At 58.9% G+C, this 27,269-nt stretch overlaps 3 protein-coding genes across 9 annotated transcripts; 1 reads left to right on the top strand and 2 right to left on the bottom strand.

Moving 5' to 3' along the window:
* The first annotated feature begins 883 nt into the window (after window positions 1–883).
* Window positions 884–5,288, top strand: DALRD3 (DALR anticodon binding domain containing 3). Of its 4 annotated transcripts, none has more exons than XM_052644388.1 (13): window positions 884–983; window positions 2,257–2,508; window positions 2,589–2,884; window positions 3,014–3,270; window positions 3,359–3,438; window positions 3,522–3,650; window positions 3,895–3,965; window positions 4,047–4,108; window positions 4,210–4,292; window positions 4,394–4,576; window positions 4,653–4,772; window positions 4,877–4,945; window positions 5,030–5,288. In XM_052644388.1, exons 1-13 carry the CDS (start codon window positions 978–980, stop codon window positions 5,147–5,149), a joined length of 1,728 nt encoding a protein of 575 aa, XP_052500348.1. In that variant the 5' UTR covers window positions 884–977; the 3' UTR covers window positions 5,150–5,288. The 4 variants fall into 4 exon arrangements, 3 of the variants coding, with proteins under 3 accessions (XP_052500348.1, XP_052500409.1, XP_052500402.1); XM_052644449.1 differs by having other exon boundaries at window positions 4,679–4,772; window positions 5,030–5,157; XR_008199805.1 differs by lacking the exon at window positions 5,030–5,288 and having other exon boundaries at window positions 4,696–4,772; window positions 4,877–4,939.
* Window positions 4,799–13,573, bottom strand: WDR6 (WD repeat domain 6). Of its 4 annotated transcripts, none has more exons than XR_008199728.1 (7): window positions 13,093–13,363; window positions 6,802–9,295; window positions 6,644–6,727; window positions 6,247–6,363; window positions 6,039–6,157; window positions 5,339–5,934; window positions 4,799–5,244 (listed from the first exon to the last, which is right to left on the bottom strand). XR_008199728.1 is itself a non-coding variant. In XM_052644281.1 (6 exons), the coding sequence occupies exons 2-6, from the start codon at window positions 9,240–9,242 to the stop codon at window positions 5,474–5,476; spliced, it is 3,222 nt and encodes a 1,073-aa protein (XP_052500241.1). In that variant the 5' UTR covers window positions 9,243–9,295; window positions 13,462–13,573; the 3' UTR covers window positions 4,799–5,473. The 4 variants fall into 4 exon arrangements, 2 of the variants coding, with proteins under 2 accessions (XP_052500241.1, XP_052500098.1); XR_008199726.1 differs by having other exon boundaries at window positions 4,799–5,194; XM_052644281.1 differs by lacking the exon at window positions 13,093–13,363 and adding an exon at window positions 13,462–13,573 and having other exon boundaries at window positions 4,799–5,934.
* On the bottom strand, window positions 13,508–27,230 carry P4HTM (prolyl 4-hydroxylase, transmembrane). The gene is made up of 9 exons (XM_052637420.1): window positions 26,892–27,230; window positions 26,639–26,720; window positions 18,772–18,962; window positions 17,879–17,975; window positions 16,313–16,475; window positions 15,598–15,783; window positions 14,778–14,868; window positions 14,450–14,573; window positions 13,508–13,920 (listed from the first exon to the last, which is right to left on the bottom strand). The coding sequence occupies exons 1-9, from the start codon at window positions 27,228–27,230 to the stop codon at window positions 13,700–13,702; spliced, it is 1,494 nt and encodes a 497-aa protein (XP_052493380.1). The 3' UTR covers window positions 13,508–13,699.
* Window positions 27,231–27,269: the final 39 nt, after the last annotated feature.

The raw sequence follows: 27,269 nt of genomic DNA, 5'->3' as shown, positions 1-27,269 counted from the left end.
GACAGCGGCTGGAGCCTCGCCCTGTTGTCGCGCACTTCGCTCGCGCTCCGAGAATCCCGTGACCTGCGTCTTGAGCCGAATCAGAAGGCCTACTGGCGTGAGAATCGCTGGCACCCGCGCAGGTTCCAGCATCTCCGCGCGCCCACCGTGTGTTGGCCTCAGGGGCACGTTGCCGCATCTCCTACTCGCTGGGCCGGGCAGGCGGGAGGCTCGGCACAACCGAGGACGGTCGCAGTGGGTTTCCGGGATTCCTGGCGCTGCAGTGCGGGCCCACTGGGCGTCTAGCGCTCCGGGTACTGGCAGCGTTACCGGACAAAGGGCCCTGGGTGCGGGGGAGTCCCCGAGGAGGGTTTACTTCCTCTCCGACCCCCCGGGCGCGCTTCCCTCTTGGCCTGATCCCGACGCCCGACCCACCGCCGTCACTACAGTGGCCCTGACGGCATGGGAGCAACATGGCTAACTGTACCCTGCGGATCTAATCCGAATCGAGACCTGGTCCGAGGGAAGGCCCCCCACCACACCTGTTGTTTGGGGGCCTAGGTGAGCGGCTTTTTCCCCCATTCGTCTTGGTTTCACCGTCTACTCCTGGGTCCGCCTCCTGGGATAGGAATGGTGGGTTTTGATTTCCCTAGGGAGAAGGATAATCCTCTCAAACCGCCCTCCCTGCCCCGCCATGGCTGGACAGCGGGCAACGGAATCCCAAAAGCAGCTGTTGTCTCCAGAGCATTCCAGCTGCGCTTGGATTTCGTTCCCTGCTCTCCTGCCTGAGCAGCGTCCTGACTGAGGTGGGGTGGGCTAGCTCCTGACCCCCAGACATACTTTATTGGGTCGTTCTGGTTTCCGTCTCTTTCTCAGGTGTGCCCTCAGGCTGGACGTGACAGGAGTAGACGTCAGAGAACCGAGGCGGTGGCCACCTTTGGAGCCCGAGATAGCACTGGCAAGGGAGGGAGGACCCAGGGCCTCCCGATAGGGCTGCAATGGCGGTGAGTCCCACAGGGCCGCCTCAGCCCGCAGCTCGCTAAAGATAGCCCTTCACTTCCTGGGGTAAAACCACCCTCAACGGTCTTAATGCACTTAGAGTAGCTGAAGTCCCCAGCTTGGCCTCCAGACCCCCAGTCCTGTTAGCAGCCATCCCCTGGTCTTGCTCGTGAGGCATGGAAAGCGCTTTGGAATGACACGATCCACTCCCGTTGAGTGGGCACCCAAGAAGCCATCGGGAATGTCGTGTCCGCCCAGTGCTCTTTCGGAGCTTCCCAGCGGGGCCTTGCAGCCCTAGCCCAGAAGGGGTTCTTGCCAAGCTTTTCCTGCACCTAGGTTCCTCTGTATTCTGAGCTCTGTTTACTCACTGCTCCGGGGCAGAGATCAGGGGGTGGTCAGTGCTCTGCTGCACAGTGCTCTAGTGCCTCACGTTCCATCCCTATTAAGAAAAGAGAGAGCAAGGGTTAAGTGAAGACATTGAGCAGCCCTGACAGGAAGGAGGCGAGAGTTGGTAGAGGAATTGGATGCTCAGAGAACTGTCCTTCAGCTGGGTCTTTTCAGGTCACATTGTTTATCTGACCCACAACGGCTGGCAGTCTAAACCAGGAAATGGGAGGGTCCTTGTTACAGTACGGTAGCTTAAAGGAGAAGCATTAAAGGCTTCTGGAAACTATTATGATGGTTCTAATTATTCAGGATCCAAGAGAAGAAAACCGGCAATTCTATCAGAGTGGACACATGAGGAGTAAAAGACAACCCCTATCTCAAAGGAGGGAATGCTTGCAAATAACCTGAAACTAAAGACCACAAATTCCCTTTAAAAATGTCTTTTTCCAGTAGGTCATGAGCGTGGCTTTTACGCTGCCTGCCCCCTTTCAGAATCCACTTGTAGCTTGAGGCGTTTTGACCATGTGTGCTTAGACACTTGTCGTGCCCGACTCTTTGTGATCCCATGGACTGTGGCCCGCCAGCTCCGCTGTCCATGGGGACTCTACGCAAGAAAACGAGCGGGTTGCTATTAACTTCTCCATTGATCATGTGTACATGGAGGAAATGAAACGTTATACAAATACATAAATGTAAGAGAGACAACCCTGTCTCGGCCCCACCGGATTGTGTAGATTCTTTCCCTTGTTGCTACTGCGGGCAACAGCGAGAGAGCCCTAAGTCCGGAGTAGACTCCGAGATTTCTTACCCTAGTCCTCACCAGTCAGGTGGACCACGCGGCGGGTAGGGCTGGGGCCAGGGAGCGAAACCAACTGTCCACTGTCCACGCAGGAGTCCCTGCCAGTTCTCCCGCTCCAACCAATTGGCCTTCCCGGAAATCCCGCCTCGACGTTTTGCTTCCGGTCCCGCCTGCCCCTTCCGGTAGCCATGCGCCTCGGGGTAGAGGAGACTCTGGGAGCCCTGAACTCGGCCTTGGGGCCTGGCGGCCCAGTGTGGTTCAAGGAGACGCACGCCCGCCACCTGCGTGCCCGAGACTTCTTGGCACCGCGCCGCGCACTGCAGGCGCGCTTTGGGGACGACCAGGTAGGCGCGTGCATGGCGGGGACGTGGGCCGGAGACAGGTGGGAGCGCAGCGGCCCGCTCACCTTCCTGGCTTCCCGCAGGTGCCTGAGGGCGTGGTTCATGCCATCGTTGGCCTACAGGGTCCGGGCGTGGCCCCGGTGCTGTGCTGCGCGCCGACCCCCGCGGGGCTGGCGCTTCAGCTGCAGCGGTCCGCTGTCTTCGAGCGTGTGCTCTGTTCCGTGGCCGCCTATGCCGCGCCCGCCGCCCCCACCGGCCCTACCCCGCGCGTCGTCCTGCACTGCCCGGCGCTGCGCGGCAGCCCCAGCACCCTCCGCCTGAGCCAGCTCCGTGCCGTGCTCGTGGCGGACCACCTGGCGCGAATTCTGCAAGCTCACAGGTGAGTGAGGGCGCGGGCCCAGAACGAAGGTGCGCGATGGCTTCGGGCGAGGGCAGTCCGCGCCGCTGCGAGTGGGATCGGAGCGAGCTGAGCCAGTTACTCAGGCTGAGCGGCCGTCTCGCTTCGCAGGGTGAGTGTGCGCCGAGTCCCCGCTGTGCGGGACCCGCACATGCCGACCTTTCTGCGGCAGCTGCGGGTGGACTGGCCCGAGGTCTCAGGGAAAGCCTCGACCGAAGCCCTAAAGAATCGCGCGATTGCAGAGCTCTCCCCTGCCCGTGAGGCTGGAGCCCTGCCCCCTGGCACCCTGGGTCGAGTATGCCTGAAGGAACTGATGGAGGAGCGGGGACGCACAGCTGGCTATGACCCCAGTGTGGACAGCTGTCTGGGTAGGCCCGGGATCCGAGGGGCCGGAAAGTCGGGACGCCGCCACCCCCGCACTCCCCGGCTGGCCTCAGCCGTGTGTTCTCTCCCCAGTGACGGAGGATCTGCTCTCTCTGCTGGCCGAGCTGCAGGAGGCTGTGCAGGCTGGTGCCGAGGGCAGCTCCCTAGGCCTGGTTAGTGACTGCCGCCCCACCCTGGTATGCTTCTGGCAAACCAGGTGTAGTGTGTCCCCCACAGTGACTGTCCTGCCCTACAGGCTGCGGCCCCAGATGCGGGCGCAGATAGCTACGTGGTCCTACACGTAGTGAGCTGTGAGGAGGAGTTCCAGCAGCAAAAGTTGGACCTGCTTTGGTGGAAGCTGGATCATCAGGCTCCTCTCACACAGGTAGGTTAGTGATGGTAACCTCCCCACAGCAACCTCAGAGGACTCCTTGAAACCCACTTGTTAGCTGATGGGTCCAGAAGGTGACACCTGACCTTGAGGGGGACCTTAGGCACATGCAGCAGGTGCTAGGAGAGGGCTCTGGACTTGAGAGAGGGCTTAAGGTCAGAAGCTGGGGGAGTCCAGGAACACATTTAGGTTCTTGGAGGGTATCAGCAGCAGCTGACCCCTGCTGTCTTCCTGACAGAAGCACCTGGTCTGTGGCCCAGTGAAAGTGACTGGTGCGCCCAGCACCCTGACTGCCCCCGAATACTACGAGTGAGTGAGGCTGGAAGCCAGGCCAGTGGAGGTGGGGGGACCCTGTCCACCAGTCCTTCTCTCATTCTCTTCTCAATGCAGGCTCCGGCACGCCCAGGTGTGCAAGGTGTCATCACTGAAGCATGGCAAGGACCTGGAACAAGGTACACCTGGGAGACCCTGCTTGTGCTTCCGGTAGGGGGGGTCATTTGCACACATGCCCCTTGTTGTCTGCCTGCCGAGACTGACTGGTCCGTACTCTCAGACCCAGCCTGGACGGAAATCTTCAGGGTTCTGTCTGTGGCGACCATTAAATTTGAGATGCTCAGCACAGCCCCCCAGAGTCAGGTGAGCCTGGGCATCTTGCTGGACCAGGGCTGGGGGTTGGAGTTGGGGGACAGGGTGTGCAGTGGCGCTCCTCCCTGTGCAGCTGTGCCTTTATTCCTCAGCTTCTCCTGGCCCTGGCTGACAGCAGCATTTCCACCAAGGGCAGCAAAAGTGGCACCTTTGTCATGTATAACTGCGCACGTCTCGCCACCCTCTTTGAGGGTTACACGTGCAGCGTGGAACAAGGTCTGTACCCCACCTTCCCGCCTGTGAGCAGTCTAGACTTCTCCCTGCTGCGTGATGAGGTGAGCGCCCCTCCTGGGTAGCTGGCATGTGTAGGAAGCTTGGGCCTTTCCCTCCCAGCGCCCTTCTCCCCCACAGGGTGAGTGGTTGCTACTCTTCAACAGCATCCTCCCCTTCCCAGACCTGCTGAGGCAGACAGCAGCCCTGACCCTGCCCTGCCCCGCCCCAGGGCTTCACGTCGCTGTGCGCACAGAGACGGTGAGGACGGAGGAGCAGGACACGCTGCACACACTGTTCTTTATTCTGATCTGGGGACAAAAGGAGGGGGGGCGCCAGGGACTCAGTTTGGTCTCTGTCTCTAGGTATGCAAGTTCCTGGTCCAGCTCAGCATGGACTTCAGCTCATACTATAACCGGGTACACATCCTAGGGGTAAGTGCACAGCAAAGGGCAGATGGGGGCGGGTGGTGCAGGGAAAGCAAAGGATGAGACCAGCAGCCTCCGCCTCTCCTCCAGGAGCCTCGGCCACACCTGTTTGGTCAGATGTTTGCCCGTCTGCAGCTTCTGCGGGCTGTGCGAGAAGTGCTCCACACTGGGCTGGCCATGCTGGGTCTCCCTCCACTGAGTCACATTTAAGGCCAAGGAGGCCTTAGGATCCAGGAATGTCCACAAAGTCAGCAACTGGAAGGGTGGGGTGGGGGGAGGATCTGGATTTTCTTTTTTTTAACGATCTGGAGCCAAAATAAATTGTTGTGTGACAAGGTTTTGTCCCCTGGCAGGGAGTGGGGCGTATTCTTGGGTCTGTCCAGGTGGCATCCTACTCACCTTCAGCTCCTGCTCTGAAGTCAGGAACCCGCGGCTGCCTCTTCCTCCCCTCTGGGCACACCAGGCATGGGCACAGACAGTCACTTTGTCTGTGAGCAGGCCCCATGCCCAGTGTGCCGGCCACCGCGGGATGTCTTAGTCGTACCAGTTGTAGACCTCAAGGCCCTGGCCCCCCAGAGCACAACGGTGGCCAAACTCTGGGCTCACGGGCCAGCAGTCCATGTCGGCCACATCTGCTACGTGGTACACTGTGCTATTCATAAAGGTGGGTTCACCGTGCCCCAAACGCCAGAAGGTCAGCCGTTGGTCGATGGAGGCCGAGACCATGAGGCTGGGGCTTAAGATCTTGAGGCCTGTCACGTGGGCAGCGTGGGCACAGGGGACGGAGTACTCCTCCAGCACTTGCAGCTGGGGCAGCAGCTCGGCAGCCCCCACAGCCTCCTCCAGCTCCGGCATCTCCACGGCAAGCACAAAGACGTGGAGGGAGCCGTCCTCGCTGCCACTGGCCACAAGGTGGCCCTCACGGGTGGGCAGGGTGTGCAAGCTATTGACGCCACAGCTGTGAGCCTGCACAGTCAGGCAGGGGCTGCCCAGCTCTGGAGAAAGAGGAGAGGACAGTTGTCAGGACCCAGCCCGACACACAGCTGAGTGCGTGTGGGGCGGGGGGGTGGGCAGCCACAGTTGCAGTGTAGCTACTCACGGCAGGGCAGCCCAGGGTCCGCTGCAGCCTCCAGGGCAGGGGAGCCTTGGTCCAGCATGGTGGTGAGGTCCCAGAAGGCCAAGCTGCCGTCGGTAGCTGCGCTGCACAGGAACAGCCTCCTGGAGACCAGAGAGCAGCTGGGTGAGGGGGATGGAAAGCAACAGGAGCGCCCCCAGCCCATGTGGGACCGCCACGCAGTCCCTCTCACCGCCGCTGATTGGGTGCCTCGTGTGTGAAGGCGTGCACCTTGAGGACACAGCGCTTGTGGTGGAAGGTTTCAGCCAGCAGCTGCAGTCGCCGCCCAGAGTCCTGCAAGAGGAAGAGCCTGGGGGCAGGGGGTAGTCCAGCTCAGAAGCCACTCTGAACATCTCTACACCCTTTCCTTTGCCTCCTGGCTCCTTGGGTCCTATACACTAAGATGCCCCAGCCCCTGCGCCACCGACCAGTATTGGTTTGTGACCTGTTAGGAACCAGACCAGGAAACAGGAGGTGAGCAGCAGGCAAAACCAGAACTATCTCCTCCCCATCCATTGCCCCCACCCACTGTGGAAAAATGAACTGGCCCCTGGTGCCAAAAAGGTTGGGGACCAGTCCTTTACACTCACCTCACTGCCCCATCACTACAGGCAGCAGCCACAAGCGGGCCAAGGCCAGGCCGGTCCAGCTCACACACAGCTAGGGACATGTACCTGCAGGGACAGACGTTACTCGGAGCCTGGCCTTGCGTGCCCAGCCCTCACTGCTGTCGGGCAGTGCGCCTCACCTGGTCTCAGGGTCCACCTTGACCATCCGGTGCCGGTGGCGCTGCCGGTCCCAGTATTCATCTAGCCGGTGTGATGAAAGGTGCATGACGTGGCAGGCAAGACGGCTTGGGGGGCTGGGGTCTGGGGTGACCATGATTGTGAAGCAGTGCATCTCAGCCCTGCCCCCCGCGGACACCACATGGGCGCTCAGGCCTGGCTGAGGATCCTGAGGGCCACCCGGGGTGCCAACACCCCACACAGCCACCGCACGCACCGAAGAGATGTGGTTACAGACCGCTGTAAGCGCATGGGCTGAGCCCGTGGCTGTGGGGAGCGCCAGGACACAGACGGTGGTGTCCTCGCTGCACGTGATCACGATGTCGATCAGGCCAGGGCCCTCACTGCCGGGCTCGACAGGCTCGCCAGGCTCCGGGTGGTCAGGCTGCAGGAAGCTGGGCACCCCAGACTCAGGCCCCAGGCTGATGCTGCCCACACGCTTTACACAAGTGATCTCCCGGCCGTGCAGGCTCTCCCGGAGAATCACATGTGGCCGCGTGCAGCCACCCAGAGCCCGGTAGAGCATCACATCGCCATCCTTGAGGTAGGCGAAGGCCATCGCTGCCTCAGTGTCAGAGAAGGCCCAGGAGCGGTGCCCTCCACCACAATTGATGACGTGCAGCTTCTCATGCGACCGGGGACTCCACACCACGAACTCATTGGCGTGGAAACCCAGGATGACCATGCTCCCGTCAGCCACCATACGGACCCCAGCCACCCAGTTCATCCCCCGACAGGGCTTTTGCCTTAGCACTGGCTGGAGCTGCCCGCCTCGCACAAAGAGCTGGTAGTAGGAACCGTCACGCCCTGTGGTGTACACGTAGCCACCGTGGCAAGTGACCGAGGTCACACCCTGTTTCCCGTGCAGAGAAGGGAGGGTGGACACAGGGCCCCACTCAGCCAAGGAGGGCTCCCCCTCACCACTGCCTGCTCCGGGCGCTGAGGTAATCGCCCCAACCTTGCTCACCACCCCAAGATCCTTGAGCAGCTCTGGTCGGGAGGGGTACAGCAACACGGAGCCCCGGCGGTCCCCACACACCAGGAAGTCACCTGGGGGGAGGAAGGCACTGCACGTGTGCCACCTCTGCTTGCTTGGAGGCAGGAGGTAGCGGCAACGTTCCTTGACGAAGATGGCCTTGCCAGAAGGCGCTGCAGAGACCTCCAGGCAAGCCACCACGCCACCAGGGCCCGAGGCCAGCAACAGAAGCTCCTCATAGCCTCTCAAGGCCCAGCTCAGGCTGTGCACCTTCCCTGGGAACAGGGTCAGGTCCACAGCTGCAGTCGGAGTGTTGATGGGGACAACCTTGACGCGCCCTTCCCCGTTGGCCAGGGCACACAGTCCGAAGCCCTCGGGACCAGGGGCTGCCTCCAGGAGGCAGTAGGACTGAAAGCGCATGTCCTCCAGCAGCTGCTCCCAGCACTTGACCTCGAGGTCATACAGGTACAGGGCCCCTGTGTCGGTCACGGCCAGTACTCGCCACGAGCCAGCCAGCGTCACGGCCTTGAGGACACCTGGCCTGCTGTGAGACTTGAAGGAGAGCGCGAAGACCCCCGAACCCGGGTGCCCACGCCCTACCAGGTGCCACAGCCGGATGCCTGAGTCATCACCCCCAGTGATCACCCAGGCCTGCCGCTCATGGGCCGCTAGGGCTCGGATCCCACGGCCCTGGTGGCCCCGAAAGGCCTGGAGGATTTCGCCTTCATGGCTCCACACCAAGCAGACGGAGTCTTCTCCTGCACTGATAAGGTAATTCTCGAGGAGCTTGACCTGCCAGACACGGGCGCTGTGCCCAAAGCAGTGCCCAATATTCTGGACCCGGCCCCCAGGAACCCGCAGGTCACCCACCTTCCAGATGCGAACGCTTCGATCCTCAGAAGCTGTGGCCAATAAGCCCTTGCTTTCTAGGTAAGACATGCTGAAGATGACTCCCACGTGCCCACTGACCCGCCGGTCGGGGGCTACGGGCTTATCGTCTTTTAGAGCAGCTGCTGGGTACCAGACCAGGAGCTGGTTGGAAACAGCGCCAGCCACTACGGTCAGCTCCTTCCAGGTGTCTCCGATCAGACAGGCCGAGGAGAGGGTGCACCTGTCTGTGCAGGGCACATCCTGCAGGCTGCACCCTACCACGGGGTCATACAGCACCACCGAGTTGTGGCCCAGGGCCAAGGCAATGTTCCCCTCGAGCCAACGGGCATCCCAGATCCAATCAGACATGTTCCACAGGCCAGAGCGCCACAGCTCCCGGAAGCGGCCCTGTCCCCAGCTAATTTTCACAATTCGGAGGCCCTTGCTGCCAAACGCCGCCACCATGACCTCTGAGTCAAGGTCTCTGTTGGGTTCTGGTCGCACTCGGAATCCATGGATAAGATAGTGGCCAAGCAGGTTCTGCACTCGCTTCATCATCCGCAGATGTCCACCGAAATCCAAGGTGTATACCAGGACATCTGGCCCCTCACCTGGACAGAGGCGAAGAGCCACATCAGAACCCCTCCTCTAATTCTCATGGGCCAAGAAGAGACAGGGAGCAAGGGAACTGCTCAGCAGGTAGCTTATGAATGTATTAGGTCACTCAATCCTGCAGGCTTGGGCTTGCTCTCAGAGCTTGATCTCAGGTTCAGTTGTATTCTCAGTGCTCTCTGAGTCCCTTGTCAGTTACCATGACACTCAGCTCAACCATGAATTCGTCAAACTCCCATCTCCTCCTCATCCCACCAAACTTCTCATGCTTCAGACCAGAATCCTCAGTTTTAGTCCTCAAATCCTTGGCCTCACTGACCTTCTTCACACTAACTCCTCCCCCAGGGAACTGGCACACTGATAAGTCAAGCATTCCACCTTCGGGCCACAGCAGAACCCTTCCTGATTTCCAGGAGCTTCTCTCTATCTCAGAAGATGTGAGCACATTCAGTAACAGTGGGGCGAGGCAGCCCGCAGTTTGGAAGCAGACACCCCTGTGAGCCTCAGCTGCCGCCTGGCTGCCCTGCAGGCATGTTCATCTACTAGCTCGTCCTCAAGTTTGCTCCATGCTCCTCACCCCAATGACCTAATACTACCGTCCTCTGCCCAACCCCAGCCCCAAACTGGGAAGCCCACCTCTTATCTCCAAGTTCTAGAGATTTCACTTTCTAAAGAGCTTGCAAATCCAATCAACCACAGTGACTTTGGTCCAGGACATCACCTCTTAACTAGAGATGACAGTAGCAATCCCTCATGCTATTCCCAGCCTGCAATCTCAATCTTTTGACATTCAATAAACACTCATTTGAGAGATTCCTGGCATTCCAGTGGTTAGGACTTGGAACTTTCACTGCTGGGGCCTGGGTTTCATCCCTCATTGGGGAACTAAGATCTTGCAAGCAGTGTGGTCCAGCCAAAAAAAAAAAAAAAGTGCATTGTTTTTTTAATTTAACACTGATTATAAACCAGACAATGAACAATATGCTGGAGTAGTGAATAAAACCCTGCTTCTGTGGATTAGGCAGATGTTAAACACTATCACACAACAGATAGCAAAAGAAAAAAAAAAAAACCCACACAAAAAGCAGCTCAACATCACTGTCAGAGAAAAATGCAATTCAAAACTACAATGAGGTATCACTACACCAGTCAGAATAGTCACCATCAAAAAGTTTTACAAACGGAATTCCCTGGCGATCCAGCAATTATGACTCTGTGCTCTCAATGCCGAGGGCCTGAGTTCAATCCCTGGTCTGGGCTGGGCACTAAGAGCCCACATGCCATAGGGTGCAATCAGAAAGCTTTTTAAGATACAAATGAGCTTGCTTACAAAACAGAAACAGACTGACAAGTTTCAGAAGCCAACTTATGGATACTGAGGGGGAAACATGGTAGTTACTGAAGGGGAAATGTGGTAGGCAAGGGATAAATTAGGAGTTTGGCATTAACATATACACACTACTATGTAAAAAACAGGTAACCAACAGGACCTACTGTCTATAGCACAGTCTGTTCCTAAGACCTGACACAGCCAAATAAATATTTAAGCTCTAGAACAGTATCATACAGGTACACTACATAGTTATCGTTTTGATATGTTCCAGGAAAGAACTACATAGGTTGCTTTCAGAATGTAAAACGAGGGAGGGACTTCCCCAGTGTTTCAGTGGCTAAGACTGCGCTCCCCATGCAGGGGGGTTCGATCCCTGGTCAGGGAACTAGATCCCACAAGCTGCAATGAAGACCAAACACTCTGTGTGCTGCAGCCAAATTTAAGAAAAAGAATACAAAATGGGAAAGTCTACTCTACTGGTTCTCAACAGAGGGACACTTTCCCTCCAGAAGACATGTGGCAATGTCTGAGGACATTTTAGGTTGTTACAACTGGGAGCTGTGTGTGCTACTGGCATCTAGTGGAGGCTAAGGGTGTAGGTACATCCTACAATGTAGACAGCCCTTCACACAAAGCGTGATATGATCCAACGAATCAAAAGTGCTGAGACCGGGAAACCCTGGTCTAATCTAACCAGACTGGGTGACTGCCAGGGGGAGCCGACTTGAGAACGTAACATTTAGGTGAGGCAATCAAGGATCAGCAGTTGTTAGTCAAAGGAAGAGCAGGCAGGAGGGAGAGGGCTTGAACCTTTCTTGCCAGAGGAAACATCAATTTTGAGGCCCCTGAGATGAGTGCGAGCTTTGGGGAACATGGCTAGAACAGGAAACAAAAGGTTCAAGGATGAGCTCGAGAGAATGCTACTGAGGGGGTTGGGGAGGCATAGCTGCATGGCCTTAAATGATGGCAATAACAGTAGAAAAAGACACACACATGCTGCACGTATTAAGTGCAGCATCAACCAGGCTGGCTTGGGGGGTGAGAGAGGCAGATTCTTGGGCTTGGGCACCTGCGTGGCTGATGTTCCCACGCCTGAGCTCGAACACCAGCAAGAGTATTCCAATTTGTAGGCCCTTGTGCACTTGAGCCTGGCACTCAGATGAGAACAGGGCTGGGAATTCAGGCTATAGGTTCACAGGGGTCGGATTTGAGAAGTGTCAATAGCAAAGTCACTTTGGAAATAATGGAAGTAGGTGAATTCACTTTGAAAGCTTACTAAACTAAATTTCACAAGCCATTTCCCTGCTTAAAACTTTTCAGTGGGGCTTCACCAATGGGGCTTTGTGGGCCTAGGGATAAGTCAGATCGACGGCTGAAATGGACTGGTCTCTGCTCATTTGTCCAGCCTCTTCACCTACACAAGCCCTTCCGCTCTGCCTGCTAAATCCTGCCAAGAATTGCCTCTTTTCCATAAAGTGGCAAATTCTGTCTTAAATCCTGTCTTCCCCGAGTTTACTCTTCTGGTTCTTCAGTTTTCTGCCTACCTATTTCCTCCTCCAGGAGCCTTAGGAGTTTAGCTCATGGTAGGAACCTTGGGCTCCCAGAGCCTTCACAGCAAATCAAAACTGGGTCATCCCCCGCCCTCATCTCCCACCCCCATACATCCACCCCTCTTAGGACTGGGAGCAGCTCACTCAAGGCTTGCCAGCCAGTGCCCTGCCTTGCGACCCTTATTAAACTCAGCAGCTCTAACATAGGTCACTAGTAGTAGCTTCCAATCGGACTCCACCGCTCCATGGGGCTCTGTCGCCTCGGGTCCCTGTCCTCTGCTACCCGAGCCAACCCTCCTCAGAAGAGGCACTGACACGGGATTTCCTGGACCCCAACCATCTCGGGAAGGGCCTCAGCCTCCGCCTCCCCGAGCACTGGCCTACTCAGAAAGGTCTCATCCTCGGGTTTCCTGCGACTCCATGCTGCTGAGGCTCTTCATCCCCATCTAGGGAAGAGCATCACCCGCCCCTCTCTCGCACTCGAGAGGCCACACCCCCTTCTGAGCTTGGCCCACCCCCGAAAGGCCACGCCCCAGACCCTGGACCCGCCCAGGGGGGGCTTCATCACGGAGCTCCCCCCGCATCCTGGCTGGAACGATGAAGCCCCCGCCCGACTCGTCCACAAGTGTCTCTTATTCCCTTCCCCCGCCCCCACGCCGACCGCGTTTCCCTGCACCTTTCTGCCGCCCCCAGCCGCCCTCTCCGCATCCCCTGCAGTTTCTGAAAGGCCTCGGGAACCACCGCAGCTCTGTTTCCTGGGCTCCTCAGGCTGCGCTTCAGCCCCGCCATGCCGTGGGTTCCCGCCCGCCGCCCGTCCTCCTCCTACTCGGGGCATCCCTTTGTTCTTGAGGCCCCTCCCCAGGCGAGCGTTCGGTTTCTTCTCCGCTAGCGCGCGCCTCGAACCACAACTCACCCGCCAACAGCCGCTCCCCCACGCACTCCAGACCCGTTACCGGGAGGAGTATGAGCTCTGAGGTTGCCCGCGGCCAAACGTAGTCCTCGTGAGCGTCCATGGCGGTCCCCCGAGCCGCTGCAGCTGCCACGGCCAAGAAAGGAGCAGAGCTCTCGCGAGACGAGCCTTCCCGCGTGCTGCTGCGCTGCAGCTCTACGGCGCCCGTAGCAACAGGTAGCAGAGGCAGGGGCGGCCGCCGCCTAGGTCCAATGACGACCGCCCTCCGCCCCATGCCGTCCGGCTGGGATTGGCCAGGCCGAATCGCCCCCCGTCACATGACGTACAACAAGCCCCACCCCCGGCCGCGGCGCCCCGCCCCGCCCACTGTACCTACAGCCTACTCCGAGACTCTCGGCCCTGCAGCTCCAACGCCGCGTAGTTTTATTTGTCCGGGAATCACGGGTCTGTACACAATAAATAACATGGATGTAGGGACTGTGCCCTAATCGCGGCATGAGGCGGGAGTGGGGCTAGACATCGGCCAGGCCTTCAGCCTGCAGCTGGACAGGGGGACGGCAGGGCCGCAGACTTAGGGTGACCTGCGGCTGGAGACTGGGATGGTCACCCCTCAGAGTTCCACGCGCGTGTCGCGGTAGGCCCGGTCCAAGGCCCACTCCGGCTGGGAGTCGGCGCCACCTTCGTGGGCCAGGCGCGCCATCTCCTGCTGGAACAGCGCCTGCCGCGCCCGGCTGGGGTCCACGTTGATCCAGTTGTTGGCGATCCACTTAGTGCCGCGCGTGACCAGGCAGCCCCCGTGCAGCGAGTAGTCGTCCACGTCGCCCACCCAACCTAGGAGAGGAGGATGGTGTGAGGACGGGAGGGGACCAGAGGTAACCTAGGCTGGGCTGGCTGGCATGAGCTTGGCCTCCTATTGCCCAAGTGCGTGGCAAGGGCGGGCCCAGCTGTGCACACTTTCTGTGGCAAACATCTGGCCCCAAGGCCTCCTTGGCGGCTCAGCATCTCTCTCCAACGAATGCCTTTTCCACCCCACTGCCCTTTGAAATCAGCTTTCTTGCTGCAGGGCCTGTCCACAGCCCTTCCCAGTGTGGGCTACTAAGGGGCATGTGTCCTCAGCCCCAGTGAGCTGAAAGGCTGGGACATCAAAGAATCACAGGGTTCCAGATAACCCAGGAGGCTGCATGGGTGCAGCCTGCTGAAGTCACTGAGGATGGTCTTTGGGAGGCAGTAGGGGCAAAAAAAACCCAGAAAACATGAAGGGGTGGGGGATTGCCAGAACCAGCTCACCAGGGTAGCAATCACGGCTGGGTAAAGGCAGGCAGCTCCCTCCAGGTAGCCCTGACCTGGCCAAGGTTCTCACCTTGCCCATCAGGCAGGTAGTTGTACCAGAAGACAGCTGTGCCCTGGCGGGGCTTGACACGCAGGTTCCCCTTGTCACAGTGCCTCCGAGTGTCACGGAGGTCAACATCATCTTGAATCAGACTCTGTGGGTGGCAGAGTGGTGGGGTTTTCAAACCACCTGAACTGTAGGGCCAGGAGCCCAAGGCCAGGCAGCCAAACGCGGCTCAAGGGAAACCAGTGCCCAGGGGATAGTTGAGGCCTCATCCCAGGTCTGGCAGCGCATGTACTATTTTTGTTTGCCCAAGGCCCTGCCATCCCACCAGAGGAGCAGCCCGGTTGGCCCTTACCATTTCATCATAGGTTCTGTTGTCTGCTACAGGGAAGACAGTCTCGCCCCCACCGGTGACGTTGTTCAAATAAAACAGCACTGTCATGTAGCTGTAAGGCAGGGGGGCTGTTGAGCAGGTCCCCAGCTGTGGGTGCTCCCAGGGGCTTACCTGTGGGCAGGATAAGCTGCCCAGGTTCCCAGGGGCCGGAGGGGCAGGCTGGGATCAGTGACAACAGGGCAGGTCTGTACCAAATGTCCCTAGCCCATACTTCTTACGAACCCAGTTTCTTTTTGTGTGTCACAGTTTTTTGGTGTGGTCAAGATCACAGGGGCATGCACTTAGCTAAACTACATGACCGTGCCTGAGGGCTGCTGGGAAAGTTGAGCTAGCAGAAGCAGCAGAATCATGCAGACAGCTGGTTGCGACTAGAAGGGGCTGAGCCAGAGCATGAAGAGGGAGGACCTGCCGCCATGCCTTGGGAGGGGAGGGGGACGCAGCTTCAAGGGGAGAAGCTGAGGTCTCCAGCAGTGCAGGCAGCATTAACCACCTGGGGAGGGTGGTGGAAAGAATCGGGTCCAGCCTTGCCCCTTCCTGAGGGCTCTGGGGGTGAGTTACAGTGTCTGTGGGTACCTTGGTCTGGCCGCTGAGATCAGACCACCACCCCTTTCGGGCCCCTTGATAAACAGCCTGGGGGGGAGACACGTGGTGGGGGGAATTCTCAAGCAGGATGCCCAGCATTCTCCTGGCCCCATACCAAGGGGTACGCCCAGAGAGCAGGGCTGTGCTGGTGTCAGGGGGGTGCTGGGTCTGGGAGCCACCCCCAGGTGGGAGTACTTGCCGGCAGGAGGTCTCGAAGGGTACAGATTCATTGGCTACCAGCTTGGTGTGGGAGCAGATGGTCTCTGGGTACACGGGCCCACTGTCCACATGGGCATGGTAGTGGCCTCCCTCGCCGTACCGCACGACCTGAAGCGGCTCGCTGAGCTCCACGATCTCGGGTGACAGGCGGGTGAGGCGCAGCACCCTGGTGGGCAGTGGGCATTCAGCTGGGCAGCCCCGTGCCAGGGGTGACACCCTGAAGGAGCTGGCCAGGTAAGTTGAGAGCCTGCCATGAGTGCTGCCCCTGTTTCCCCTGAGAGCTCCTTAAGCCACCCTGCTGGCCCTATAAGAGCAGGAAGGGGTGACTCCTAATGAACCGGAGACATCCACTGGCTGGGAAAAATGAGATTTCCATTAAGCCTAGGAGCCGGGAGGGAGACACTCCCTCCAGGAAGATGCTGTTTATCTAAAACCCCTGGCTACTCAGGGGCAGGGGTCCTGTGGACAGAGTTAAGAGATCATTTCTCTAGTTAGCAGAAAACAAACATTCAATCTAGTACTAATCGCGCATGTATATTGTTTGCCCACCATTAGGGTTAATTTGCCTTTGTTAATTGCCTGTCTCCTGATGAGTTCCAGTCCTGAGCTCTGTTCTCTTGGTCCCAGCCAAGGACCTCTGTGGGGGCCTGCGTGGTCTCCTCTCTGCATCACGGAGGCCAGGCTCAGGTGCTCACCTCTGGCGGATGGCGCGCATGACGTGGTGGGCGCCTTCGCCCTGGTAGAGCCACGTGTGATGGCTGTTCCGCACCAGCTGGCTGGACTCCGCCCTGTGGCTCCTCATGTACTTGTGGAAGTCGCGAAGGTCCATGTTGGAGAACTCCTGCAGGCTCAGCACTCCTGCACAGGGCACCGCCCCCCCATCAATGCCCACCACGCCCGTGTGGGGAGGGCAGAGTAGGGAGGCTGCACCTTCCTACCTACCCCTGGCCTCAGGCACTGGGGGGCCATGTGCACCTGTCCCCCAACCTGGACTCGGGTCAGATGAAGTTGGCTTCTGTCACATCAGGCCCTACAGGAAGACCCAGAGAAGTTCGTGTCCTCAGTTTAAACCCTCATTTGGCCCCCAAAAGGATGAAGCCCAACCCCGTCAGATTGGCCAGAGCAGGCTCTCCATAGGAAGCTTAGGCCATATGGCCAAGACCCTAGGCCAAGGACTGCCCTCGGCCCTCCAGCCTGGCCCTGTAGAGCGTGGTGGCCACCCTCCGGTCCTGTAGAGGGTGAAGAAAGAGTATTCAGTGCTGGGTTTTGTCCCGGCCTTCCGCACTGGAGGATGTGAGCTGGAGCCGGTCTCCAGTTCTCTCTCTGGTCTCAGTCCTGCCTGCTAGACAGCCCCCCTCAGCAGAGACCATCAGGCCACTCTCCCCAACGGGACGCTCTCCCCTGGTCCTGCTCAACCCACAAAGCTGGGCTCTACCCTCTCGGGGTTCCAGAAGAGTGGCTTGGAGTCTTTGCTACAAGTTACCCTGGTTGACCCCAATGACACACTCCCGTGCTTTGGCTGGGGCTTCTCTGAGGGTGGGGCCACTCGAGGGCTGCGAGTGTGTCACTAGCTCTGCACACACGGGCGGGAGCAGCCTGCTGCCTCTCCAGGCACAGGTCCGGGCCAGATTCTTCATTTGGGGCTCACCAACCGGAAGGTCATCCTTCCAAGTCCTGTTTTCTCAACTGGTGCAGAACTTGGGCAGGAGGGAAATGACTACGCCTGAGACACTTCCTGGGGGCTGTTACCAAAGGGGAGGGTGCTTCCAGGACAGCTCTCCTGCCCACACCCATCCCCAGCAGTTAGAGGACTCCAGGCAGGCAGGAGGCAGGCAAGGGGGACCTCTGCCAGACCTCTCTCAGAAGCCTGGGTGTGAGGGGCATGCAGAGAGGCACGCAGACGTCTCGCTTCCTCAGAGCTGCCGCCTGAGGAAGCTGGCGGGGACCATGTGCCTGGCTAGATAGGCAGATGCCAAGCTGACCTCACTGTTCCTTCACTCCCGCTCCACCGCTCTGCCCTCTGCCAGCCAGTAGCCATACCTCCTGTACCCCACATGCTGCCCGACAAGGCCAAGAGGGTGCCCTCTGGACTGCCACCAAGGGGGAGCAGGCGGGTCTAGCTCCTGCCTCTTTCCGGGGTAAGGGCATGGCTGGCCCCTCACCTTCTCACCTCCAGCTACTCTAGCAGCTGGGCCTAGGGGCCACCTGGCTGGGGGCAGGAGGAGCCTCTGGGACACAACGGTGACGAGATATGAGCTCACCATCCCCGTCAGGGTCAGCCTTGATGGCAGAATACATCTCCTGAATGTTCTCTGGAGTCATCCACCGTCCATTCCCCAGGCGGTTCTGGGCCAGGACCTACACAGCACAAGATGGTGCCTCAGGGGGCTGGCTCCGGTGATGGAGAGTTGCCAGGGCACACGCACCTGCCCTGTTCTTTCTGGAGGGCAGAGGGTTCAGGTGACAGGACGTGGGTGAGGATGAAGGCCAGGACCCGGGCTACCAGTCCAGACACTGGAGGGCCACGAGTATCCTCAGCCCTGGGGGAGCTGTGGCTCCACCCGGAGGAATGTTGGCTTATCAGAGGCAAAGGGGAGGCCAGGCCGGCGTCCCACCCACACACCCTAGGTGAGGTGGGTGAGGCCAGGGCCTGGTACGAAGAGGGAAGAGGCACGGTGGGGAGACGACTGTCCGCCGGGCCCCTTAGGAAGATCGGACTCTGGGAGACGCCCTGTATAGGCAAGGGAGCCCACACCCCACCAAGACCTCTCTCAGAAGCCTGGGTGTGAGGGGCATGCAGAGAGGCACGCAGATGTCTGGCTTCCTCAGAGCTGCCGCCTCATCGACAGTGGGTCCTGTGGGGCTCCCAGCAATGGCAGCCAGGAAACCAGAGCACAGACAGCATGGCACCCACCCCGGGCACTGTGGCAGCAAGTGCCATCGCCCCCAGTAGATGCCCCTGCCGTCCTCTGGGGCTCCCAGGGCAGCAGGGGCCCTCTGGCAAGGAAGGAGGACCCTGGCCCTTCTCATGCCCAAGGTTAGGTGGCATCAGCCTCCTGTGGCTGGGGCAGAGCAGCACGTGTGACCGGGCCACTAGAAAGATAAGTTGGGGGTGCTCCCACCCTGGGGCGGGGGGCTCCTCCAGGCCCCCCACCTCACGCAGCTGCAGGCGGCCATCGTGGTTCTGATCCAGCAGCTGGAAGAGGTCCAGCGGGCTGATCTGCATTGTGCCCATCGCTTCCTCGTACTCCTCGGTGGGCAGGATCTGGCTGCGCTGCAGCCCCTTCATCTGCGCCAGGTGGATGACGAGCCGACACTCCTCATCGCTCAGGAAGCCGGGGATCTCTGCCAGGAGAGGAGGGGGTGAGGCTAAGGGCCTTCCGGTCTGCAGGGTGCCTGGGCTGGGTCCTGTCCCCTGCCGGTCACCCAGCCAAGAGGACCTCACACACCCCTTTACATCTGCTCTGGACTCAGAGTCCAAAGTCAAGTTGTCCTGCAAAGGCTGGCCAGCGTTGGGACACGGGGCCTCTCTCTTGGACACTGAGAACACACGTGTTCCAGGGGAGTCCTGAGAGGGGAGCCAGAGCTACGCTGGGGGTGGGCCAACCCCATCCCTTGGGGTGGGACCAAAGGCCCCAGCGTGGACCTGAGGACTGACCTCCACTCCTTAAGCGGGCGAGAGGATATTGGCAGGTTTGTGCTTTCATTGTTGCTTTCCAGCAGTGTTCAAAGTGAATACGTCTGGTGCTCTTGGCCTTACCACCCCCACCCCGCCCCACTCTCCTGCACAAGGGGGTGCTGGTCATCCGCCCAGTGCTGGGAGGTCAGTGGGAGTCACTCGGGTTTTTGGCACACGCTCTGAGAAGATGCCCTGGTGTTCTCTGCTTTGGGAACAAACGTGTACTGACTGAACGCCTCCTTCCATGCCTGTAAGCCCGAGTAAAGGCCACTCAGGCCGGGGCCCTGGCTCCAGCGTCTGCATGCCCCCACCCCAGCGGCACAAACAGCTCAGTAGTGCCTGGATCGCAGACCTCACACCTGGCAAGCCCACATCCCAGCACTTCCAGAGGCTGGAGCCTGGGCCCCGCTTCATTCTCTTGTTCCTGGGAGAGACGCCTTCCTTGGACGGGTCACAAGAGGCCCACCCAGGAACTAACTGGAGGAAGAGCCGGGCTGCCACTGGGACCCCGAGAACTCCTGCTGCTCCTCCGGCTTTGCTCAGCAGGAAGTTCCAGTTGTTGCCAAGGGGATGGAAAACAGCCTCTCAGGCAGGATTGGAGCCGTTTTTAACAGTAATCACGGCAGATCACACTCAGAGAGCAGACTCTGTGTCCTGTCCTAAGCATGTCATCAACTCTGTAATCTGTATCCTCGTCCTAGAAAACCAGGCCTCATGAATTCACCCTTCCTCCCCCGGAGAAGCCCCAAGCACAGAGCCACTGGCGACTTGGCCAGGGCGACACAGGCTGCTGTCCTGCAAAACCCAGGCTCACAGCCCGATTCTGCTTCTACGGGGAGGGGACCCAGATCCAACGACACCGAGGACAGGATACAAGCCCTCGCCCTTGGCCAGCTTGATCCCCTCAACCTGGCGAACCCGGAAAGGGTGTGAGCCACGCACTGGGCGGGGAGTGCTGCGGGACAATGGGTTAGACCAAACTGCTAATCCAGAGTCACCTCCCGATGGCTTTAAAACATAAATGAACAAGAAAAGTAAACCAGAGAAAGAAAACACAAGCCCAGGTTTCTTCAGTTTATTAGCTGCCAGTAATTCACAGGCCCAAAGGAGACGCCGCTCTCTCTACAGTCCCCTGCCACGTGCTAATCAAATCAAACAGTTCAGGCCAGCACACGCGACCTAACCAGGAGGGTCTAAGCTCATGGGAGCTGGGCAAACACTGGCTCCGGCGGGGTGGGTATAGCACTATGAAGTTCCCAACCTCAGTCCACCGAGACCAAGGCAGAGAAAGCGGGTGACTGTGCGAGAGGGCTGCGGCTGCTGGTGCGGTGATGGCGGGGCAGGGGCTCCCTGGAGCCCCGCAGAGTGCATGCCCACTCCTCAAGCCGTGGTGCTGTGCCAGGGCACTGGCTACACAGAGGTGCGGGTACCCAGCTTGCTGGACCATGACACGGTGGCCGAGGCTGTCCACCAGTCAGCTGGTTGCCCCTGCTGGCCAGGGGGGGTGCCACCCTGACACGTGCCTCTTCCTGCCTCATCTTTGCCCCGCTTTGCCTTGACAGGTGGGGCAGGAGCGTCCAGGTAAGGGTGGGGGGTGTCTCCCCAGCGGGGGCCAGCTTTGGTAGCTCTTCACTACTCACTACCGTGTGCCTACCAGTGCCGGGGGGCGGACAGGGACAGGAAGGACTCTGGTCAGGGTGTTGCCAGCAGAGAAGGAGCAGAGGCCCAGGGGCAGAGGAGACATGGGCAGGGGACTATCCTTGGTGAGCACCCTTGGTCTGGACCTGCAAATCAACAAGGGCTCTTGAATGTTGAGGCCAGTCCAGTGAGCAGGCTGCTTTAGGCTGCGGGGCTGACCACCCTCTCCAGGGAGGTGTGCAAACTCTGCCCACAGGATCCTGCCAAGAGATGGAGCAACGGCTCACGTGGTGGCTTTTCCTCTGGCAGAGTCCCGAGATTGCAGGACTGACTCCCCTTCCCCAGCCTCACCTATCCTGGAACAGCAGCCCCCTCAGCTTCTTCTCTGCAGAGCAGGGCCCTGCCTAGAGCCTCAGGGTGCAGCCTTACCAGCAAGAATGGGCTCTTTCAGAACCTGAGGATGGGGCCCCTCTGCTCTTTGCCAACCCTAGTCCTGGCCGGAAACTGCAGGGTCCAGCAGGCCTTTCAGGATGAGAGGGAGGGCCCTGCTTTCTCCCTCCAGGTGAGGAGTGAAGGCCCAGAGTGCCCCTGCACCCCTCTCCCAGGCACTTGGCATCCACTGGAGCTGGAGGTGGGGGTGCACTGGAAAGGTGGAAAGCAGCTTGGGTGAGGGGAGGGGTGAGGCTGGGAGGGGAGATACGGGGCTGAGGGCTAAGACTTCAGCAAGCAAAGGAGCAAGGCCAGCTGCAGGGCTGTTGCTAGGTAACCAGGGTGTCGTTGCTCAGCAACCATGGAGTGGCTGGCTGGGCCTCCAGCCAGGAGCACCCAGAGGCCTCAGCCTGGAATCCAGGAACCGGGTCCTAAGTACCCACTGCCTCTGCCCCACAGGTTCATGTATCCATGCCGCGGCCAGCTGCATGCCCATCACGGCCTGCCACGGCCACCCCCAGTCAGCCATCCTGCCCTGCGGACGCTTTCCCACCAGCCACAGCCTCTGTGCCTGCCATCTCCAACAGCTCCCACCCGAGCCGCCCACCAGTCTCTGCATTGCTTCTCTTGGCTGGTCTCACCCTTGCTCGGCCCCAGGGGCTGCAATCCATCCTTTCAAATCACAACTTCCCGGGATCAGGTAAATGGGCCTCTGGTGGGAAGAAGAGAGGACAGTGGGAGGAACCTCTGCTGAGGGCTCCCCTCCTCCACCTGGGGCCCAGGGGAGCCTCACTCCACCCCTCCCCCAGTATCACGTGTCGGCTGCAGGGACTGCGGGTTGCAGGACACCAGCTGGTCCAAGGAGGTCCTAGACAGACTCCGCACTAGCGATTTTGGTGAGCCCCTGGTGTCCAGCACCCCTTCCAACCCCTTTCAAGTGTGTTCATTACAGCACCTGGCTGGGCAATAAGACAAAAGAGACAGGGCATGCCCAAATATTGTGCCTGCTTAGAACAAAGAAGTTGGTTCTCTCTTCCTAAGTACGGGGCTTTGCAAACACAACCACATCCAGGAGGACAGGCATTCGCCAGAACCCTGATTCCAAGAGCAGAGCATCAGACAAGAGGGGGCAGTTCACCAGGTGGAGGGGAGGAGGGGGTACTCAGAGATGCCAGGCTCATCGCATGGCCCCTCCGATCCCTCCAGCTGTGAAGGTCAGCCTCTCCTGGGGCAGTGGGTGGTCCCCGAGACCCTCAGACTCCCGGCTAGAGGTGCTGAGGGTGGGCCTGCTGCCCAACCCACCCTGGGGAGCTGGCACCTGGTCTGCGATGCTGGCTGCATCCGGATGCCACATGTGTGCACAGCCTCCTGCACGCAAGGCATGCTGGGACCTATGTGCTGAGTGGGGAGATGCAGGGTCACCGTCGGCCAGTCACCGTGGCCTGTGCTTGGAGCAGGGGCCTCTGCAATCTACAGCTGGCTGTGTGCTGGTGGCAGCATAATCAGTGCCCGGAACAGAGGCAACCCAGGTGGGGAGGGCCTGGGACGTGACAGCTAGAGCCTGTGCAGGGGCCCCGCAAACCAGGTGCTCCCCTGGGCACACAGATCCCCTCTTGCTGCTGCCCTCCATGGATATGTGCAGACCAGGGTCCAGAGACACTCCAAGCTTGCCCAGACCAGCAGAAGCAGGGCAGAAGTCCACTTCCGTGGTCATAGTGAGGGGCTCCTTCCTGAACCAGCAGTGCTCTGCCTGGTAAAAGGCAGGCAGCTGCGTGTGCCGGGCGGGTACAACTAGCTTTCTGCACCTCCCAGCCCTGTGATGCCAGCCTGGCTGATGCCTGCTACTGCCACCAGCACCCCACGCTGAGCCTCAAGCGCGAAGCCCCAGGCGACGCTAACCCAGGCACGATGCTGCTGGTCAAGCCCAAAAGACTCTGTTATATCTTCCTGACCTTTACAGAGTCCACAGCTCTGCCAATCAACAGGCCTGTGGAACAGCAGAGGCGGGGGGGTCCATGCAGAAAACTGTTAAGCTGCTCACTAACCTAAACTCATACACATACCCTAAAATTCTTCCTCTAATTCTGCGCTTCCAGTGTCTTGTCAAGAGAACACAGTGGTCTTAGGTAGCTCCTGAATTGTTTTAAGCTGAAAAAAGGATATGTCTGGAAACCCTACAATAAAGAGGCCATGGTTTTCAAATGCAGTGCTTTGTGGGAGGCTGTCAATGACTCGTTTACCTTAGATGGTTAAGAAAGTGGAGTAAAACTCTGGCTGCCCCACTGGGAGTGCCCCCTGCTGCTCTCGAAGAGGGTGCTGAATCAGGAGGCCCCTCCCCAGGGTGGTGGTGGCAGCCACTCTGCAGAGAGACCAAGGGCACCCAGTAAAGCCCGCCAGCTGACCAGGAACTGTCAGCCGTAGACTCTGGCTGCTGGACACATAGCAAATCCAATCAGGCCCCCCAACGCGTGTAGCTCACCTTTAGGGGTAGACACAATTGCCAAATAAACACAGAAGACCAAGCTGCCTGATGCAACAGAGAGACTGGAAACCTCTAAAGGCCAGTCTGACGCGGAGAGAGGTCCCTGAGGAAGGGAGGCCTGAGCAGAGGCCTGATGGGGGTGAAGGCACCCTCCATGAGAACCAAGCCTGAGCCTTCCGGTGGCCGGAACAGTGCATACAGCGGCGAGCTTGGAGTCTGAGAATCGACAGAGAGTGAGGGAAAGTGCGGGAGATGAGAAGTGAGGGCCTCGTGGAGGATTTTAAGGAAGGGAGCAAATCTGATCTGCTGTTTAAATACAGAATGAATGTGAGGCGGAGGGAGAAGTAAGCCACGTGAGAGAAAGCAGAGAGGTTGATGGTGACTCGGAATTGGAATGCCTCCCAACAGGACAATGGTCTGAACCCTTGGGAAATGCCTACCACAGTCAAGCAGGCATCTGCCAGGAACTCAGAGTGGGCCTTCTGTGGCCCAGGTCCCATCTGCCAAATGTCTCCAGGAACACAGGTGGGAAACAGGAAATGTTCCACAGAGGTGGAGGCGCCCAGGGGTAAAACCCAGTCCCCTTGCCCGTTTACACCCTGAACCCTTGAGCCCAAGCGTCTTGGGTCCCTGATGGTGGGGCATAGCAGGCCCATTCTCCTTGGGCCCTGCCTACCTCTTTAGGGCGACAGCAAGTGGACAGAGAGACAGGCCCAGAAAACAGACACTGTGCCTTCTTGGGGCGAGGCTTCCTTCTTTGGGTTCATTCAACACTGCGTTCAGGTACTGCCTCTCCTTGAACACCGTCTCCACTGTGGCTGGCCTGTCTCGCAACTGGACTTCTTATAATCACAGATCTCTTTTTCATTCGTCTCGCCTCGTTTCATCAAGCAGAAAGCCCTCAGACTTTCTGGGTAAAATGTGGGGCATCTTTCACAAGACTGAGAGGTAGGGTAGGAGATTCGGAGGACACAAGGACCAGAGGCAGGAAGTCTTGCTGCAACTGCCCGATTCTCCTATTTGTGCCCTTTGTAATGTGTCTGAGCATCATTTGATGGCTTAACCAGAATCAGGTTACCTTTGGTCACATCTCTTTTGCTTCCTGTCATGTACTCTTGGTGACTTCAGGTCTGGGCTTCTCACTCTCGGCTTTGTAGGACTTGGACGCAACTTTGTTAGGGGGTTAGGGGTTATGTCTCATGGTTCACTTAACCTAACGTATGTCTGAATTAAGCATATACGGGTCCAATAAAGGCGGATGAGAAGAAAGCACACCCACCTCATTGTGTTTGTCTCACGGCAGCACAGCAGTAATGGGGAGGGTTGTTCCCTTTATCTGGATCACTTGTTCCTTGACAACTTCACCTCACAGCTCCTGCAGGTCTTTGCTCAAATATCTTTCTCAGGAAGGCCCACCCTGGCCACCATACTGAGGGTTTCAACTCCAGCTTAAATTCTGCCTTACTTGTCTGTGATCACTTATCCCATCTGACACACACCAGGTGTGTTTGTTTAGTCTGTCTCCTCATTGGAATGTCAGCTTCAGGTGTTCTTTTTGTTTTCCTGTTTTGTCCACTGTTGTGTTCCCAGCAACTCAACTAGTGCTTTGCACAGACTTTAGCGTTGTACAGTAACAATCATTGAGAGCCCCTCCCACCAAAGGACTCACATCCTAACCTACTTCCCCTCAAACAGCGTGCGTGTGAAATCATTCTCACAGGTCTGGGATAATCCCCAACCAGTGCCCTCTGCCCCAGGGGTAATAGCGGTGCTCAGATGCTCTGCTTCGGTCCCCAGTCCCCTCCCGACAGCCCCTTACCCACTCCATTCCCCAGGAGCCAGGAACACCTCAGGTCTGCAGCTAAGTGTGTCACCCAGGATGGGGGCTGGGAAAACCTATCCTGGGCAAGGTCATAGGTCCGGGGACCCCATCTTGTTGATACTACTAGACTCTGAAGGACTTCAGAGTCTTCACAACTAGCACGCTGGCTCGACAGTGCAGACACCAGGGGTAGCCTGCCCTGTTTGAATCCCAGCTTCGCCCTGATCTGGCTGTGTGAGCCTGCAGGCAAGCGGGGCTCGCTGTGCCTCACTTTCACCCCCACGAGCCTGACAGTGGGATCTCCACCCACCTTACGGGGGGTTGTGAGAATTAAGCTAAAGGATCACATGAAGTCTAGCACATAACAAGAGCTCAGAAAATGTGAGCTATGGCGCCGGTTCCCAGTGAGGTCACCCTGGAAGGCTCTGCCTACTTTAATGGCCGAACAAAAACGCCATCCTAAGAAGAATCCCAGAGCACAGAAAGCAAAGGCTAGTTTTGGGGGCACCAGCTTATCCACATTTGGACAGCCTGCTTCTTATCAGACCAGAGGGCCCATTTTGGGAGTGGAATTCCCCCTCATATCAGCTAGGACCTGGTTATCAGTATCTCCAACCCTTCCCCCATTCTAGAATGTGACAGAATTAACCACCTCAGAGAGCGTCCAAAGACAGTTTCAATGAAAGGTTTATAGGCACTAGCTTCTAGGTCATATGGCCCAGCCCTGTGATGGAAGGATTAGCTGCAGAAAGTAGAAGTCACAGAAGGGAGTGTGGAAAGGTCACCCCATCACCCTATTTTGGAGGTGGGGGCGGGTACCTCACTTGGGGGTAACCTCTGGGTGGAAAAGACAGGGCTACTTTGAAGCGGCCATTTTCAAGACAGAAGTCACGTGGTCAAAGGAGCCTGAAGGCAGCCACCGAATCGCAGCCCCCGGCCCTTCCCGGGGCGGGGGCGCCCGGCGAACTTACCGAAGAGCAGCGGCTTGAGACTGAGGGTTCGGATGAAGTGATCCCTGTCGGCGACCAGCTGGATCTTGCGCTCATGCCCCACCTAAGGGAAAGCGGCACAGCGGGCAGCGAGGGAGGAGGAGGGAAGGGCGCCCAGGCCCGGGGAGCGGCGGCGGGCGAGTGAGGGGGTGCGCGCGGCAGGCCGGGGGCAGCGCAAGGAGCGGCCCCCGGCAAGAGCGCCAGCCGCTTCGGGCTTGGTGGTGCAGGGCCTCACCTTGATGCCCTCCAGCCGGGTGAGGGGAGCCAAGGTGGGCGCGGGCCCGGGGCCCTGGGCGCGGCGCTGGGGCCCGGGGTCGCTGCTCTCGTCGCCGTTGCTGTAGTGCACGAAGAGCAGCAGCGCCAGCACGTTTCCCAGGTACAGGTGGACGAACACCATCAGCACCAGGAAGTAGGCGCGCGAGCAGATGCCGCGGGGCTTGCACAGCGGCCGGACCGGCGCGTCCTCGCAGTCGCCCAGCCCCGCCGCAGCCTCGGCCGGGTCGTGATGCCGTGGCGGCCACTGCGGACTCGCCGCTTCGGGCCGCGGGCCTGTCGCCGCCGCCGCCGCCGCCATGGCGCCCAGGCTGCGCGCGCACCCAGGGGAGGGGCCGCG

The sequence above is a fragment of the Budorcas taxicolor genome, chromosome 1 (genome assembly GCF_023091745.1).
Source record: "Budorcas taxicolor isolate Tak-1 chromosome 1, Takin1.1, whole genome shotgun sequence".
NCBI classification, from domain to species: domain Eukaryota; kingdom Metazoa; phylum Chordata; class Mammalia; order Artiodactyla; family Bovidae; genus Budorcas; species Budorcas taxicolor.
Note: the sequence above shows the minus strand (reverse complement) of the source record. Positions and strands in the feature narration are given on the sequence as shown.